Raw genomic sequence first — 14,002 nt, 5'->3', positions numbered from 1 at the left:
CTTCTTCCTTCCTTTCTTCCTCCCTCCCTCCCTCCCTCCCTCCCTCCCTTCCTTCCTTCCTTCCTATAATTGATTGGCTAATTGACCATTTGTGCACTGGGGTAGAACTCAACTTCAAGCATGCTCAGTCAACTGCTCTACCACTCCTCTCTAACTAGCTTCAGCCCCTGACCTCAGTTTCTTCATCTCAGAAAGCTGTTTAGCTACTTAGTGGATGTGTTCCAAGCAGGCCATCTAGGTTAGAGACTGTCATATGTTAGTGATGTAACTGTGGACAAGGCAGGCTCTGCCCCTGAGCTGCAGAGTTAGGTAGGACAGAGGGGCATTTGTAGCCACACTCCCAAGTCTCGAAGGAGGATTGACCATGCCTTACTTCACAGTCAGAGAAACAGGTACAGAGAAGAAAGATTCTCACATAATGAGGCAGTGCCTAGTTGCCCCATGGCACTCCTCTGATGGGTGTGAACACCATAGTGGGGGAGCAAAGGTTGAGCCCAATCTCTGAGTAAAACCACATGGTCACCAAACCCTCGACTCTCCATTAGTTAGGGACCTCACTCTGGCCAGACTCACTCCTGAGGTCCCCTAAGTGCTCAGAGCACTCAGCAGCACAGAGAACTCTGTGTCCATCCCTCAGCTTCCAGGGAGGCATGGTACCCAAGCCTACTTTGCAGATGAAGTGCAGAGACCTAGAACGGAGGAGGGAGTGGTAAGAGAAAGACCTAACAGGACCAGCTACCTGCTGGACCACTGGGCCAGCCCCTGTAGTAACACTGGGAAGACCCTAGGTGGCTGAGCTGCACATGGAACCAGAGTTTGGGTGGGTGTTAATCAGCCTCCTTCCCAGTATGCCCTGGCAGAAACTGAGGGTCCCAGGAGAGCATCAGAGCCAACCCCCTGCCACAGCCTCCTCGCCTGGCTGTCTACATCTATATTTATCCTTATAATGGCCTGGTTGCCTGGCAGAGTGTGGTGTCTTTTAAGCACAGTACCCAGTGCCACAGCTGAAGTAGAAAGTGGTTTGTGTGCAGAGCTCCACGACCCCATCACCTTGTCCAGAGTGAGTGCCAGCCTGCTCCTGGGGCTGCATGCCACTTGGCAGGAGCCACACAGCCGCCACAATGCATAGGAAAGACCCTGGGAGTAGGAGTCTTGACTCTGAGTCCCTCGGTCCCTGACAGGCAGGGTTGTTGAAGTGGTAGGACTGAGGTCAGGATTCTTATATAGTTCGAAGGTGAAACAGGGTCCACCCTTTCAGCCCAGAATGTCTAAGAACTTTTTATTGCAAAATCCCAGAGTTCAGCTAGGTATGGTAGTGTATATACCTTTGATACCAGCTCTCAAGAGGTAAAGGCAAAGGTGGATCTCTGGAGTTCCAGATCAGCCTGCTCTACATATCAAGGTTAGACCACCCAGAATCTAAAAAAAACCCAACCAAACAAAACCCCAACAACCCACAGGGCTAGAGAGATGTCTCCCAGTTAAGAGCACTTGTTGCTCTTGCAGAGAACCTGGGTTCAGTTCCCAGTAGCTCACAGCCATCCATAATTCTAGTTCTAGGGGATCTGATACCTTTATCTAGCCTCTGTGGGACACACACACACACACACACACACACGGTGCATAAATATACATACAGGCAAAGCACACACACATAAAAGAAATAAGTTTTAAAAGTCTAAGAATTCCCAGGCCCAGGAACTTTGTGGATCTGTGATCCTAGGTTTCTGCAATACCTTTTCCCTCCTCCAACCGTGTCCTCTCACTTGCTCAGCCTCCATCCTGTAGTGTCCGTGTTGGGGATAACAGAAGTAAGAGTCTGGGTGTGGTGGCACATGCCTATATTCCCAGCCATCACTCAAGAGTCTGGGGCAAAAGGATTGCTGAAAGTTTACATCCAGCCTTGTCTGTATACCAGGATCTACCTCAAAACTCCAAAACGGAGAAGAAAATGATATGAGGCTCCATCTTTCTGTTCAAGCCAATGTTTTTTAAATTAGTGACGTTGGACTGGTTCTCCTTGGTGACCAGGAAAGCAGCAAGGGCTTTGTGGAGGGGTCTGTGGGTTTTTATGTCGTCCCCCTCCAAGACCCACCCCTGCTTAAATATTGTATTGTGAGTTCACAGTCAGCCTGGTTTAAACAGGCTCAAAATCAAAATGGCTGAGTGTAGGACTTGGTGTCACAGTGCAAAGGGCCCTCAGTCCAATCCCCAGCAATTCAAAAAAGAAAGAGAATAGCACCCAACATAGGATACCATGACAGAGCTATGCATCTGGGGTAACAGCAGCTGGGTCCAGCAATGGGAACAGTCAGCCCTCCTCCTGGTGTCCCTTCTCACCAGCTTCATGCTGCCTGTCACCATAGTCACCACTTTCAACAGCTTAGGTTTCTTTTGACCACACCTATCCTCACCTACGGAGTCCAGTAGGGTGCTCATAGCCTCCGTGCTGACACACCGACTCATGATCTTGAATCAGGGTAGCAACTCAGACAGTGCTGCTGTGGGCATCCTCCTGTGGGCATCCTCCCGTGTGCCCTTTAGGGGAACGTTTGCATTGGGAGTTAGCTTGCAGGCCCTGCCAAATGTTTCTCCTGAATGGTTTGACCAAATCCCATTGCCTCTGGCAAACTGTAAGAGTTCTGCCCACTCTGCATTCTTGGCAACACACAACGTATCAGCCTTCTACTTCTTTGACCATCATAAGGATGGTGATGGGCCTGGTACCTAGTGATATTGCGCTTGGGTCTACTGAGCTGAAAGGGAGGAATAAAAGGAGTCAGGTAGAGAACGAGAAAGTGCGTTCCAGGCAGCGGGACAGCAGGAGCAAAATTGGGGAGTCATAAAAAAAATATTATTGGAACTTCATATAGTGAAGAACATAGCCAGAGGCGTGAGGGTGAGGGAGGGGATCATGGGAACCCTACCAGGGGGGCTAGGTGTTGTCCTGAGAAGGAAAGGGAGCCTCCAAGAGACTTTTACCATTGTGAAATAGAGCTTTCAGTGTGTCCTGGCATTTCGATGGGTAAGAAAGCAGAGGCAGGGGCTGAGGAGATAGTTCTGTCAATACAGTGCTTGAAGGCAAGTGTCAGGACCCGAATTCAGTTCCTAGAACCCGATCTGGAAAGAATCTGTCCCTGGGGTTCAACAATCAAGTTCCAGGCCGATAAGAAACCCTGAGGGATGACATCTGAGGTTGTCTCACACACACACACACACACACACACACACACACACACACACACACGAGAGGGAGGGGGAAGGGAGGAGGAGAGAAAGAGAGAAAACAGGGTCCCATCAGTCTAGAAGGTGGATCCTTTCTGAGACCCAGAGAGTGATATCAAGAGCAGTTATCAGCCTGGGAGCCAGAAGGCTGGAACCAAACCATTTAGGCCGTCCTCCAACCTCCATTGACAGTGGGTGTGGTCACATGGTCACATGGTCACAAGGCCTCGAGCAGGTGCCTCTGGAAGGTAAAGCTCACTGTGCACTCAGAGTGGGATTGGGCCTTGTAGTGACTCTCCTTTATTTCAAATTTGATTCTGTTGGGTGCCTATGTCCATGTTCCCCTTCCCAGCTGACAGGCAGGGGTATCCTGGAGCTCCCACACTTGAGAAGTCAGTACCCCATTTCCTGCCCCTCAAAGCTCAAGGTTGCTTGGATGGCTTACTGTCTCTGTGAACTTGGCTGGCCTATAGTGACCAGTTGTTTAGCCAAATACCAGTCTAGATGTTTCTGTGAAGGTATGTTTAAGATGCGATTAACATTTAAATCAGGCTTTGGGCAAAGCCGATTATGGTCCTTGCATGGGCTCCTTCCAGTTGATAGATGGCCTTCAGCCAGAGACTGAGCTTCCTTTAAGATGAAGCCTTGGACCTTAGAAGCACAATATAGAAAAAACCCTTCCTGTTTCCGGCCCATGCTGCCTGCTCTCCAGACGTCAGGCTTACCCACGTTGTAGGCTGCTGAACCGATTCTTTAAACTCAGCCTCTTGTTGGACAGATGCAGACATACTATCATCTCTGTTTCTCAGGAGAGTCCTGATGATGTGCTTGCCCTCTGAGTTCCTGGGCCTTGTCATCTGGGATGACATCTGTTCAGTGGCATGACAATGCCCTTGAGACCCATCCCAAGACTCTGGAGAACCTTGAGGACTTAGCAGCCCTAGGGACCAGCAGGCAAGGAGTGACTGGTTAGTTGAGAGTTCTAGTTAGCAGAAAATTACTGTCTAAACCAGGCATGGCGGGGCTTGTATGGAAACCAAGTGTCAGGTCTGCTTAACTAGGCCACGTGCGGGCCAAGCTAGAGCCATCCCCAAGATGTTGTCCCAGCCTCAGGTGTCTGCCTCCTTGCTGTCATCATGGCTGCAGGTGGGCAGCTTCAAGCTCACTCTAGGGAGCGTGTTAGAAACCGCACCTGCCTGCCAAACCCCGTGGTTTGTGTGTACTTGGCTTCCCCCGCCTTGCCTGCAGGGCTTGTTCATACACGGGTTGTTAGGTGCCTCCCTAGGGCTTCCGATGGAGCAGGTCTGGGTGGGGCCGGATGGCACACTTCTCCTGCTTTCTGGAAACCATGCTTGGAGCAGGAAAGTCCCAAACTAAGAGCTACAGTCCTTATAAGGTGGTGCCCACCAGGTCCTGTGGCTTCTGTCACCCTTAGTGTGTCAAAGCCAGAGAGTTAGCTGGAAACCTCCAAGACTATCACCGAATGTGCCAGTCTGTTATCAACTCCCTGGCCCCATCCTCCACCCTTGGCCTAACTGAGATGGAACATTGTGCCTACAGCGGAAGAGGGTAACAGAGAACCACGTGTCTTAACCAGTTTTAGTCCCTTGCCCTTTTTGTTTGGCCACACATCACCTGTTTTTTTTTTTTGGTTTTTTGAGACAGGGTTTCTCTGTATAGTCCTGGCTGTCCTGGCTGTCCTGGAACTCACTCTGTAGACCAGGCTGGCCTCGAACTCAGAAATCCGCCTGCCTCTGCCTCCCGAGTGCTGGGATTAAAGGTGTGCGCCACCACCGCCCGGCATCACCTGTTTTTTTGGTCTTCTGTCTCCACCCCAGAGATTAAGAACCAGTCTAATAGCAAATGTCCTTTATCTTAATCCTCTGAGCAACCCAGGAACATACCTTGTTGCCTTCTTTATTGCAGAGGGCAAAACTGAACGAGAGAGAGAGAGAGAGAGAGAGAGAGAGAGAGAGAGAGAGAGAGAGAGAGAGAGAGAGATTAAGTAAATAATATGCCTAAGGTCACACGGCAGAGAAACGGCAGAACCAGAGGCTCACATGCAGGACACTACGTCCAGGGTCTGTGCATTTAACTGCTACTTGATACTGGCCAGAGGACCAAATGTCTGTGTGACTGTTTGCATTAAAACAGAATTTTTTTGTCTTATCTTCCAAATACCAGGTTGGACACGCCATTGTGTGGAGGTCAGAGGACAAGTTCAGGTGTCCCCTTCTACCTTGCTGGAGGCAGCTTGTTGTTTGTGGCTGTGTACACCAGGCTAGCTGGCCTGAGAGCTTCTGGAGAGTCTCCAGTCTCTGGCTACCATATCACCACAGAAACACTGGGCTTATAGTCACACACTGCCACGCCTGCCTTTATATGGTTCTGCAGTTTCAAACTCAGGCCCGCATGCTTGTGTGGTAAGCCCTTTCCCCACACTGAGCCATCTCTGTAGCCTTGGGCATGCTGTTTTGACAGTACCTATGGCTTCCTACTAGGAATGCTTATTGGTAGTCTCACTGGGTCTCTCGTCCCTAGAGTGGTCACAGCTGAGAATCTTGGGCCTGAGCAGCTGCTGCTGGGCCCCTTGAGATCTCTCCTTGCCCACCTTCCACTCTGGGTCTCTGTCTGGGTCCCCTGCACCCCATTGTCTCCTGCGCCTGCTTCACTTGGCATCTCCTGTAACTACCACCTCAAAGTTGGGATTCTTGCATCTGGCTCAGTTACAGAGTCCCCCTCAACCACATAAAGCTCCTATGCTCAGAGTCAATGGTCCTAGGCTCCATCTATCCCTTACCCCTTGTGGGGCCTCCGCTGTTGATCCTTGCGTCTCTTTCTGATCTTTCAGAGGGTTATGAGACCCAAGGCTGGAGAAGTGGCTCTAGCTTGTGAGTGACAGAGATGAGCAGCCAGCTGCTGGGTTCCTGGCTCCTGGTGCATTTACTGTGCTTGCTCGGTGTTCACAGTTTACAGACCTGCATTCGTGCTGGGAGTGGGGTGGACGGTCAGTGCTAGGGCCTCCCTTGAGAACACACATTATGGGAGCTTATGGAGGCATGTGTAAAAGAGTTGTCAGACGCAATGATTACTTAAAGAAATGGTGTGGTGATCACATTGGTTTGAGTGATTGTGGCAGACCTCCAAGAATCCTAACAACGGGACCCTTCAAGAGAAGAAAAGTATTTTCTTCTGCAAATGGAACCCAAGTGCTAAAGGCTCAGCGTGGGCAGAAGGTGGGCATACTTGAAGTCAGACTGGAAGCCAGTGAAGTTTGGCTGAGAACTTGGGAGAATGGCGTGAAAGGGACCGGCTCAGCCTGGCTCCCACAGCCTGGGGTGATGCAAGGACTTGTGACCCAGCAGCGTGTCACATTTAGAAGATTCTGTGATAGCACTGGACTCACAAGATTATTCTCCCTCTGGCTGGCCAGGGGAGAGCTACTGAGTTAGCCATTGCTGCGGAAAAGATCTAGTAGCTTGCCTGGCTATAGCAGGGGAAGTGGAAGCCGGAAGCTGATGCTGGCTTCAGCCAGGAGTGGGAAGAGGCTACCCCATGGCACACTGGAGAGGAAGGGCAGAGAGTGAACAACTAGAGTTCTGGCCAGAATCATAATACTCCAGATGTGTAGCTTCTGATGTCACTAGAGTCTACCCTTCTATCAAGGGCAGGATGCCTGGTCTGGTGGGTATGGCCACAGTGGGGTCTAACCTTCTGTATGTTTTAGACAGGATCTCACTGTATATAGCCCAGTCTGCACTTGAACTCATGACCCTCTTGCTTCTGTTTCCTGAGCGCCGTGCCACTACCACTACCTGCTCTTCAGCTTTGTTACTACAACCCTAGGAATGTTTGTTGAACATTATGTGACCAGTGACAGGTCATTTCCAAACTCTGCCTTCTGTTTCCCTCAGTTAGCTCATCCAGAAATGGGCTGGCTGGTTTTGCATCCCTAACTCCAAACTCTTCCTCAGGGGCCTGTGCCCACACCTGGGCCAAGAGTCCTATCATCCTTGGGAGAGGCTCTCGCTGCCTGCACCCCCTCCTCCAGCCCCAAACCCCAAATTACCTGCAGATGGTGCTGTCCTGGAGCGTTTCCATCTTGCCCAATGCGTTCACAGACCCAACCCCCTCCTTAATGACACCTTGCTGCTTTCTACTGAGGGAGGGGAGGGGGCTGGCCCAACCAGGCTGTGGTTTCTTTTTCCATTGCGTCAGGCCCCAGAGTCCAGATCCCTGCCCCGCTGCCGGGCTGGCACCAAGGGCCACTCCGATCCCTGCCTGTTCCAACCTCAGACACCATGTGCTCCCCATTTCGGAGCTCCAGAAGCTTCCTGCCAGAGGGTGAGTTGGAGATCGGAGCCCTGCCCCTGGTTGGGGAGGAGTTCACTTCCCCGCCCACCATTCATAGAGTGCTGTTTTTCTTCAGCTGGGGCTGGAGCTGACCCAGGTGGAGTTGTCCTGGGCTTCCCTGGACCAGGCCCTCATGGCCTTGCCCTCAGCTAGTTAGCGGTGGGATGCTAGTGCAGTAACAAAGGGAAGATTCTGGGTATGTGGACGAGCTGGTGACTACCATGAAGGTGCGTCCTCAGAGTGGTAATGTGAGCTGGGGCCTTTGTCCATTATGAGGGGTGGGGAGTGTGTTCATGTGGCCAGGTCCATGTGTGTGCTACACCAGAAAGTGTGCCTGACCCCTTCCATATGGGAACAGAACTCTGGGCTATAGGGGTCCATGCCTAGGATCCATGAAATCTGTGGTAGAGGGGCCAGTGTTGCAAATAGAAGGTGGGTGAAGCCCACGTGTCAGTGATGGGGAGAATGTGCATAGGGCGATACCAGAGGAACTGGAGATCTGGGTTCTGGGTCCTTGTTAAAATGGAGAATGGGGCCAGCCTATGGGCACAGGCTTAATATCCCACCTACTTGGGAAACTGAGGCAGGGGATAGCAAGTTGAAGGCCTGCTGGGCTATAGAGTGGGATCAAAGCCAGCCTGAGTAACTTAATGAGATCCTGTCTCAAAATGAAAAAAGAAAGAAGGAAGGAAAGAAAAAAACAATTGGACGTGTACTTTAGCACATTTAGTTTGCACGTAGTGAGCCCCAATTTCAAACCCGTATCACAACAAAATTACACACACATACACATGTGTAATGGGCTCGTCCTTGACTCTCCTGCTAGGCAGCCTTAGTTATAAACCTGCCTCTTGGTCCCATGCTCCTTGATCTGGTGTGTTCCCAGGCTGTCCCTTCTTTGCCCAATAGTCTTCCTGAGGTGAGAAGGCTGCATCGGTTTGGACATTGAGAGATGGCCCCTCGAGCCGCCCCTGCTGCTTCCTGGCTGGTGGTCCTGGACAGTGTTTTTCCACTTTCTGTTCCTGCATTTCCTATAGTAGGGTGATGATCTTGCCCATGCCCTCCCCAGGCAGAACAGGGGCCCCTGTGGGCACCTTTGATGCCCACTGGCCAGCTGAGGCTTTGGTTGGTATCCCTGGCTGCTTATACTACAAACATGGCTCTTCAGCCCTTTGTGCAGAAACTGATTTTAACCAACAAGAATAAATCCTGCCAGAAAATTGCAGTGCTGTCCTGGTGCTTTGGGAACAGCGATTGTAATGAGGTTCTAGGGACAGCCGGTAGGAGGGGGAAGCTGGAGATTGGCTTCTTCACTCTCCATATCCCCTCCCTGCCAGGAGGTCCCTGGGCAAGCACTGTGTCCTATCTATAGAGTCCCTTAGGAAGCTGGCACTGGGGCTTCGGTCTGGAGTAGAGCCCTGTGGAGTGGTCTTTTCTGGTCTGCAGCGGGACAGCAACGGGCTACTCCTTAGCGTAACAGTCAGCTGTTTCAGGCAGAGTGAGCATTTGAGAAGACAGGAAGCCAAACATGGTAGTGGTATATGTAATCCTCGCATGCAGCAGACAGAAACAAAAATTATGAATTCAAGGACAGCTTGGGCTACATAGTGAGATCCTACCTCAAAAAAGGGAGGTGGGAGTGATGGTTCAATGGGTAAAGTTACCAGTAGATCTAATAACCTTTGCTTATCCCTGGGCTTCTCTCCTTTCAGAAAGGAAGGAAGGAAGGAAGGAAGGAAGGAAGGAAGGAAGGAAGGAAGGAAGGAAGGAAGGAAAGAAGGAAGGTGATTTGTCCTCTGACAAGGATGTTCACCCATCCATACCCCTCACAACAAACAAACAAACAAACAAACAAACAAACAGATACCAACATTTTAAAGGACTAAGAGATAGCCCATGTGTAAGCATGAAGACTAAGATTCAGATTTCCTAACAGCCATGTGAAAGACCTGGTAATATGTACATGTAATCCCAGGGCTGCGGGGGATGGTGGGGTAGTGCAGGCAGATCCCTGGGACCAGCTGGACAGCCAGTATAGCCAGATAGGTGAGTTCCAGCTTTAACAAGAGACCCTGTCTCAAAAGATCTGCTGGAGATGCTTGGGAGGTGGCTCAGCAGGTAAGGGATGCTTGCCCTGCAAGCGTGAGGATGTGAGAACTTGAGTTTGAAGTTGCAGAATCTATGTAAAAGGTCAGGCATGACTGTGGGTGCCTGTAACTCCAATATCCAGGGGCAGAGACAGGAGGAATCCCACTGGCCATCCAGCCTAGCCAAAATGATGGGCTTGAGAGAGATCTTATCCCCAGGGAATAAGAGATAAGACAGGGCAGCAGAGGAAGACATGTGGCATCTCGTTTTAACCTCTGATGCTGGCACTGGAGTATCCACCCCCACATTCATGGGCACAGCACACACAGCAAAGGGGAGAGTGATTCAGGAAGACACCCAATGTCAACCTCTGGCCTTCCCAAAGGTACACACAAGTGAATACACACACACATAGAGGGCAAACGAGATTATGCCAACCCAAGGTGGGATATCGTGTTGGCAGATAGGAAGCAGGTACAGGGAACTTGTCTGTACCTTGGGCTTGTCTACAGGCCCAGTCACAAAGGGGTTCCACAGCTCCCTACCCCCATAGAGATCGTTCTTCCACTCCTACATGTGAACACCTTGTCATCTGAGGAAAACAGAACCACTGGCCATTAGCAGTGTTAGTGCCGTGCCTCAGTAGGAGAGGCGCGTTGGTCCTGAGTAGAGATTGGAGAAGTCAAGGGTACCTGGAGGATCAGTTCTATGCTGAAGACAAGGATATAGTTGTTTTACTGGTGCACACACCCTTCACATAGGCTCTGAAACCTTCTGTATTCCAGCCATGGGGCTGGGATGGAGATGTGGGAGGAACATAACAGGCGGTGAACAAGGTTCAGTCTTGAATAAGTTACCAGAAGTTTGCTTCCTACTGCCCAAAGCAATGAAGAAAACCCAAGCTGTCATAGACATCAGTGATGCTAACCCATCCATTATTCAGGAGAAGCTTTGTTTTTCTGGCATCATGCGTGTAGGATATCCGTATCCACCATGATGCCCTGTGATCCTACATGGGCAACACAGGGGTCTGTGTATAGCTCATGGGTAAAGATTGAAGGCAGAGAAAAGGCACCAAGGTAGACCATACAGTCTCTATCAGGGACTTCTTATTCCTTCCAAGTCTCTTGTGTTCTTGTGTTCTCCCTCCAACAAGCCTTTGCGCTCCCCCCTTCTCTCATACACACACACACACACACACACACACACACACACACACACACACACACTGTCTGCCATCTTACCACCTACTTCTTTGTTTTATTTTGAAACGGAGTCTTGCTCAATCCAGGTTAACCATGAACTCAGTCTTCCGCCTCAGCCTCCTGCATACTGGGATCACAGGCTTATACCAGCGTACCGTCTCTACCCAGTTATTGAAGGTCAAGTAGTGTGGCCTCCCTGTGATGAGGTAGCACACGAAGAGTATCTGTCCCCTTCTGATACCCATTCCTGTCCTCCAGACTGCCAGGAACTGTTGCTGCTGCCACCACCAACCCCCATGGCCTACATTCCGGATGGGGGTGCTCCCACTGCAGGGGCCATCCCCTTGGGTTCTCAGTGCTGTGTGTGCAAAGTGGAGTTGTCAGTGAGTGGCCAGAACCTGCTGGACCGGGACGTCACCTCCAAGTCTGATCCTTTCTGTGTCCTCTTTATAGAGGACAACGGCAGATGGATGGAGGTGAGGCTAGCCACAAGTGTCTGTGATGGGCACGTACTGGCTGTGTTATGGAGGGGCTCCTCTTGGATCCAGGGAGTGCCAGGGTCCATGGGATGAGGGCTGGTGGTGGAAGACCACTTAGAAAACTGCTGCCATTTTTTTAACAATTAAACTTTATTTTAGGTGTATTTAAAGTATTACTTAAACGAGGTGTGGTAGTACACATCTGTAATTCCAGCACTGAGGCAGGAGGATCACAAGTTCCAGGTCAGTCCCGGTTATGTAATATAAGTCCCTGTCTCAAAAAAAAAAATACAGAGAGAAATAAAATAATTCCTTTAAAATATATTTCTGTCTGGGTGTGGTGACACACACCTTTAAAACCAACACAAGCAAAGACAGGTGGATCTCTGTGAGTTCTAGGCCAGCCGAGGCTACAGACTGAGAACCTGTCTACAAAACAAAACAAAACAAAAAATCAAAACAGAAAACACTGTATATAGCTATGTAGCTAGACTTCCATCGAAATTATTGCCCAGAAATACATAATTATCATATTTATTATATCTTAATAGTTTATGTGGCTATAGTTAGGCAAGGCTTCTATAGTTTTGCACAGACTTGCTTCCTGTAAGTGACCTTCCTGCTTTGTTTCTGGCGATCATTCTGTTGGCCAGAAGAGAATTAAGTGGCTCTGTTTTGGGCCCCAGAGGTGGACTCATGCCCAGCAATGCTACCCTGCTCTGTGACCTCAGGTGAACTACTGCCCCTTTCTGGGCCTGTTTCTTTAGGAAACTAGGGCTTTTATTTTTCCCTCACCTACAGTGGGTAACTTCAGAACTGGGGACTTCTGAGCCAGAAGACTGGCCCGAGGGTTGAGAAGGGCTGCGGTTCAGGAAGGTTAGCAAGAAACTCGAAATTCTCATGTTAGCAGCCTTCAAAACTTGCTTTGATTTGTTACGAAGGAAGCTATATTTGTTGTTTATCAAATTCAGATTAGCTTGAGGAAGACAACCTAAAGGACTGTAGGCCTGCTTACCAAGGAGAATCCCAGTTCACAGTTCAATCTTCCAGAGCCTTCTACACGCATGGATATTTCCCAAAATATCTATTGTCAGTTTCATTTTATGTAGCAGGCAATAATTGAGAACTCCTAACCCTCCCCCTTCCTCCTAAGTGCCAGGATGACAGATTTGCAACCCCCATTGAGTTCCTGTTTTTCAGTTAAGTATTGAGCTGGACAGTGATAGGTGCTCACTGCACACTCTCCAGTTTACAAGAGTTTTCACAGATGTTAGCTTCTTGTGATGAAAAAGAAAAACTTATTTGAATGAAGCTGGGATTGTTGTTGATCAGCTTACAGAGGGGAACTGGGGCCTGGGGTATGTTAGGTTTCTGTATCATCCAGAGTGTTGCTGGTGTAGCCAACAAAGAGAGATGTGACAGTAGGCTAGCCCAGGAGTCTAGGGACAGTCCAGGCCTGCAGTTACTGGTCAGTCCCCTCTGCTATGTCTCCAGAACCATGCTCCTCAGTGAGTGATATCTCCCCGATTTATGACACACACCCTCAATCTCTGCTACCCCCAGACTGTGCACACAGCCTAAAAATACTCCAGGTCAAGGCCTTTTCCAATCCCGCTGCTGCTCCTGCCCTTGGAAGCCCGGGTGGAAGGAAAAACCAACCCAGTCCAGGTCTTAAAATAGATTTTCACTCAGGGCTCAGCTATGTGGGTTCCAGGCCAGGAGGTGATTCCTGCTCATACTACCATGCGCCCACAATGCCCAGCCCTGTCCCCACCCAGGCTTTGGTGCCCAAAGCAGGTGGGCATGCTAGACTGGACAAGTCCAGAATTCTATACAAGACACAGTCACCTCCACCACCCAAGCCCTTCACCTCATCTGGCTCTGCCTCTTCTCTGTTTCCTCTTAGCAGCATGTACAGTGAGATTTTGAGAATCACACTTAAGTAAAAGATAGGAAAGCTCACAGTCACAGGCTTTCATTTTACAGAGGTAAAAGCAGGCCCAGATAGAGAGAGGATTTGTCCTTTGTCACATACCAGTCTGGGATGTGGTCTGAGCTCTTACTCTGGTCCCTGGGAATGGGGAGGGTTTGTATAGTCAGAACTGGGCTCGAATCTTGCACCTGCCTCCCTCTGACTTAACATCTTTGCCCTTCAGTGTTCTTACCTGTGAGCTGAGGCTCATGGGATGTGAGTGCTGGTGGGAGGTACACTGAGGTGCCAGTAGCTAGCCATTGAGGGAATCTGGCCACCACGACTCTGCTTCCTGTTCCCATGTCTCTCCACCAGTTCGACAGAACAGAAACAGCCATCAACAACCTCAACCCAGCCTTCTCCAAGAAGTTCGTGCTGGACTATCACTTTGAGGAGGTGCAGAAGCTCAAGTTCGCCCTTTTTGACCAGGACAAGTCCAGTGCGCAGTTGGATGAACATGACTTCCTGGGTCAGTTCTCCTGCAGCCTTGGCACGGTGAGCTTGGGGCTCCCAAGTGAAGTGGGGTACATAGGGGCCTCATAGTCAACTTCTGCCCTTGGAAACAGGATTTCCTATCCCCTACTTTCCCTAGCCAATCCTTCCAGGCTCCCAATCTACCACACAGACACACTGACACACACACACACACACACACACACACACACACACACACACACACA

At 50.1% G+C, this 14,002-nt stretch overlaps 1 protein-coding gene across 2 annotated transcripts in view; it reads left to right on the top strand.

Annotated features, from left to right (window-relative positions):
* Positions 1 to 14,002, top strand: part of Cpne2 (copine 2) — a 37,923-nt gene that overhangs the window by 3,584 nt on the left and 20,337 nt on the right. For both annotated transcript variants that reach the window (XM_028770425.1, XM_028770426.1), the window contains exons 2-3: positions 11,130 to 11,347; positions 13,638 to 13,817. In XM_028770425.1, coding sequence (XP_028626258.1) covers positions 11,168 to 11,347; positions 13,638 to 13,817 — 360 coding nt within the window. In that variant the 5' untranslated portion in view covers positions 11,130 to 11,167. The remainder of the gene's footprint in view (positions 1 to 11,129; positions 11,348 to 13,637; positions 13,818 to 14,002) is intronic.

This window comes from Grammomys surdaster, unplaced genomic scaffold (assembly GCF_004785775.1).
Source record: "Grammomys surdaster isolate TR1022 unplaced genomic scaffold, NIH_TR_1.0 201, whole genome shotgun sequence".
Classification (NCBI taxonomy): domain Eukaryota; kingdom Metazoa; phylum Chordata; class Mammalia; order Rodentia; family Muridae; genus Grammomys; species Grammomys surdaster.
The sequence above is the reverse complement of the archived record's forward strand: the minus strand, read 5'-3'. Positions and strand labels throughout refer to the sequence as shown.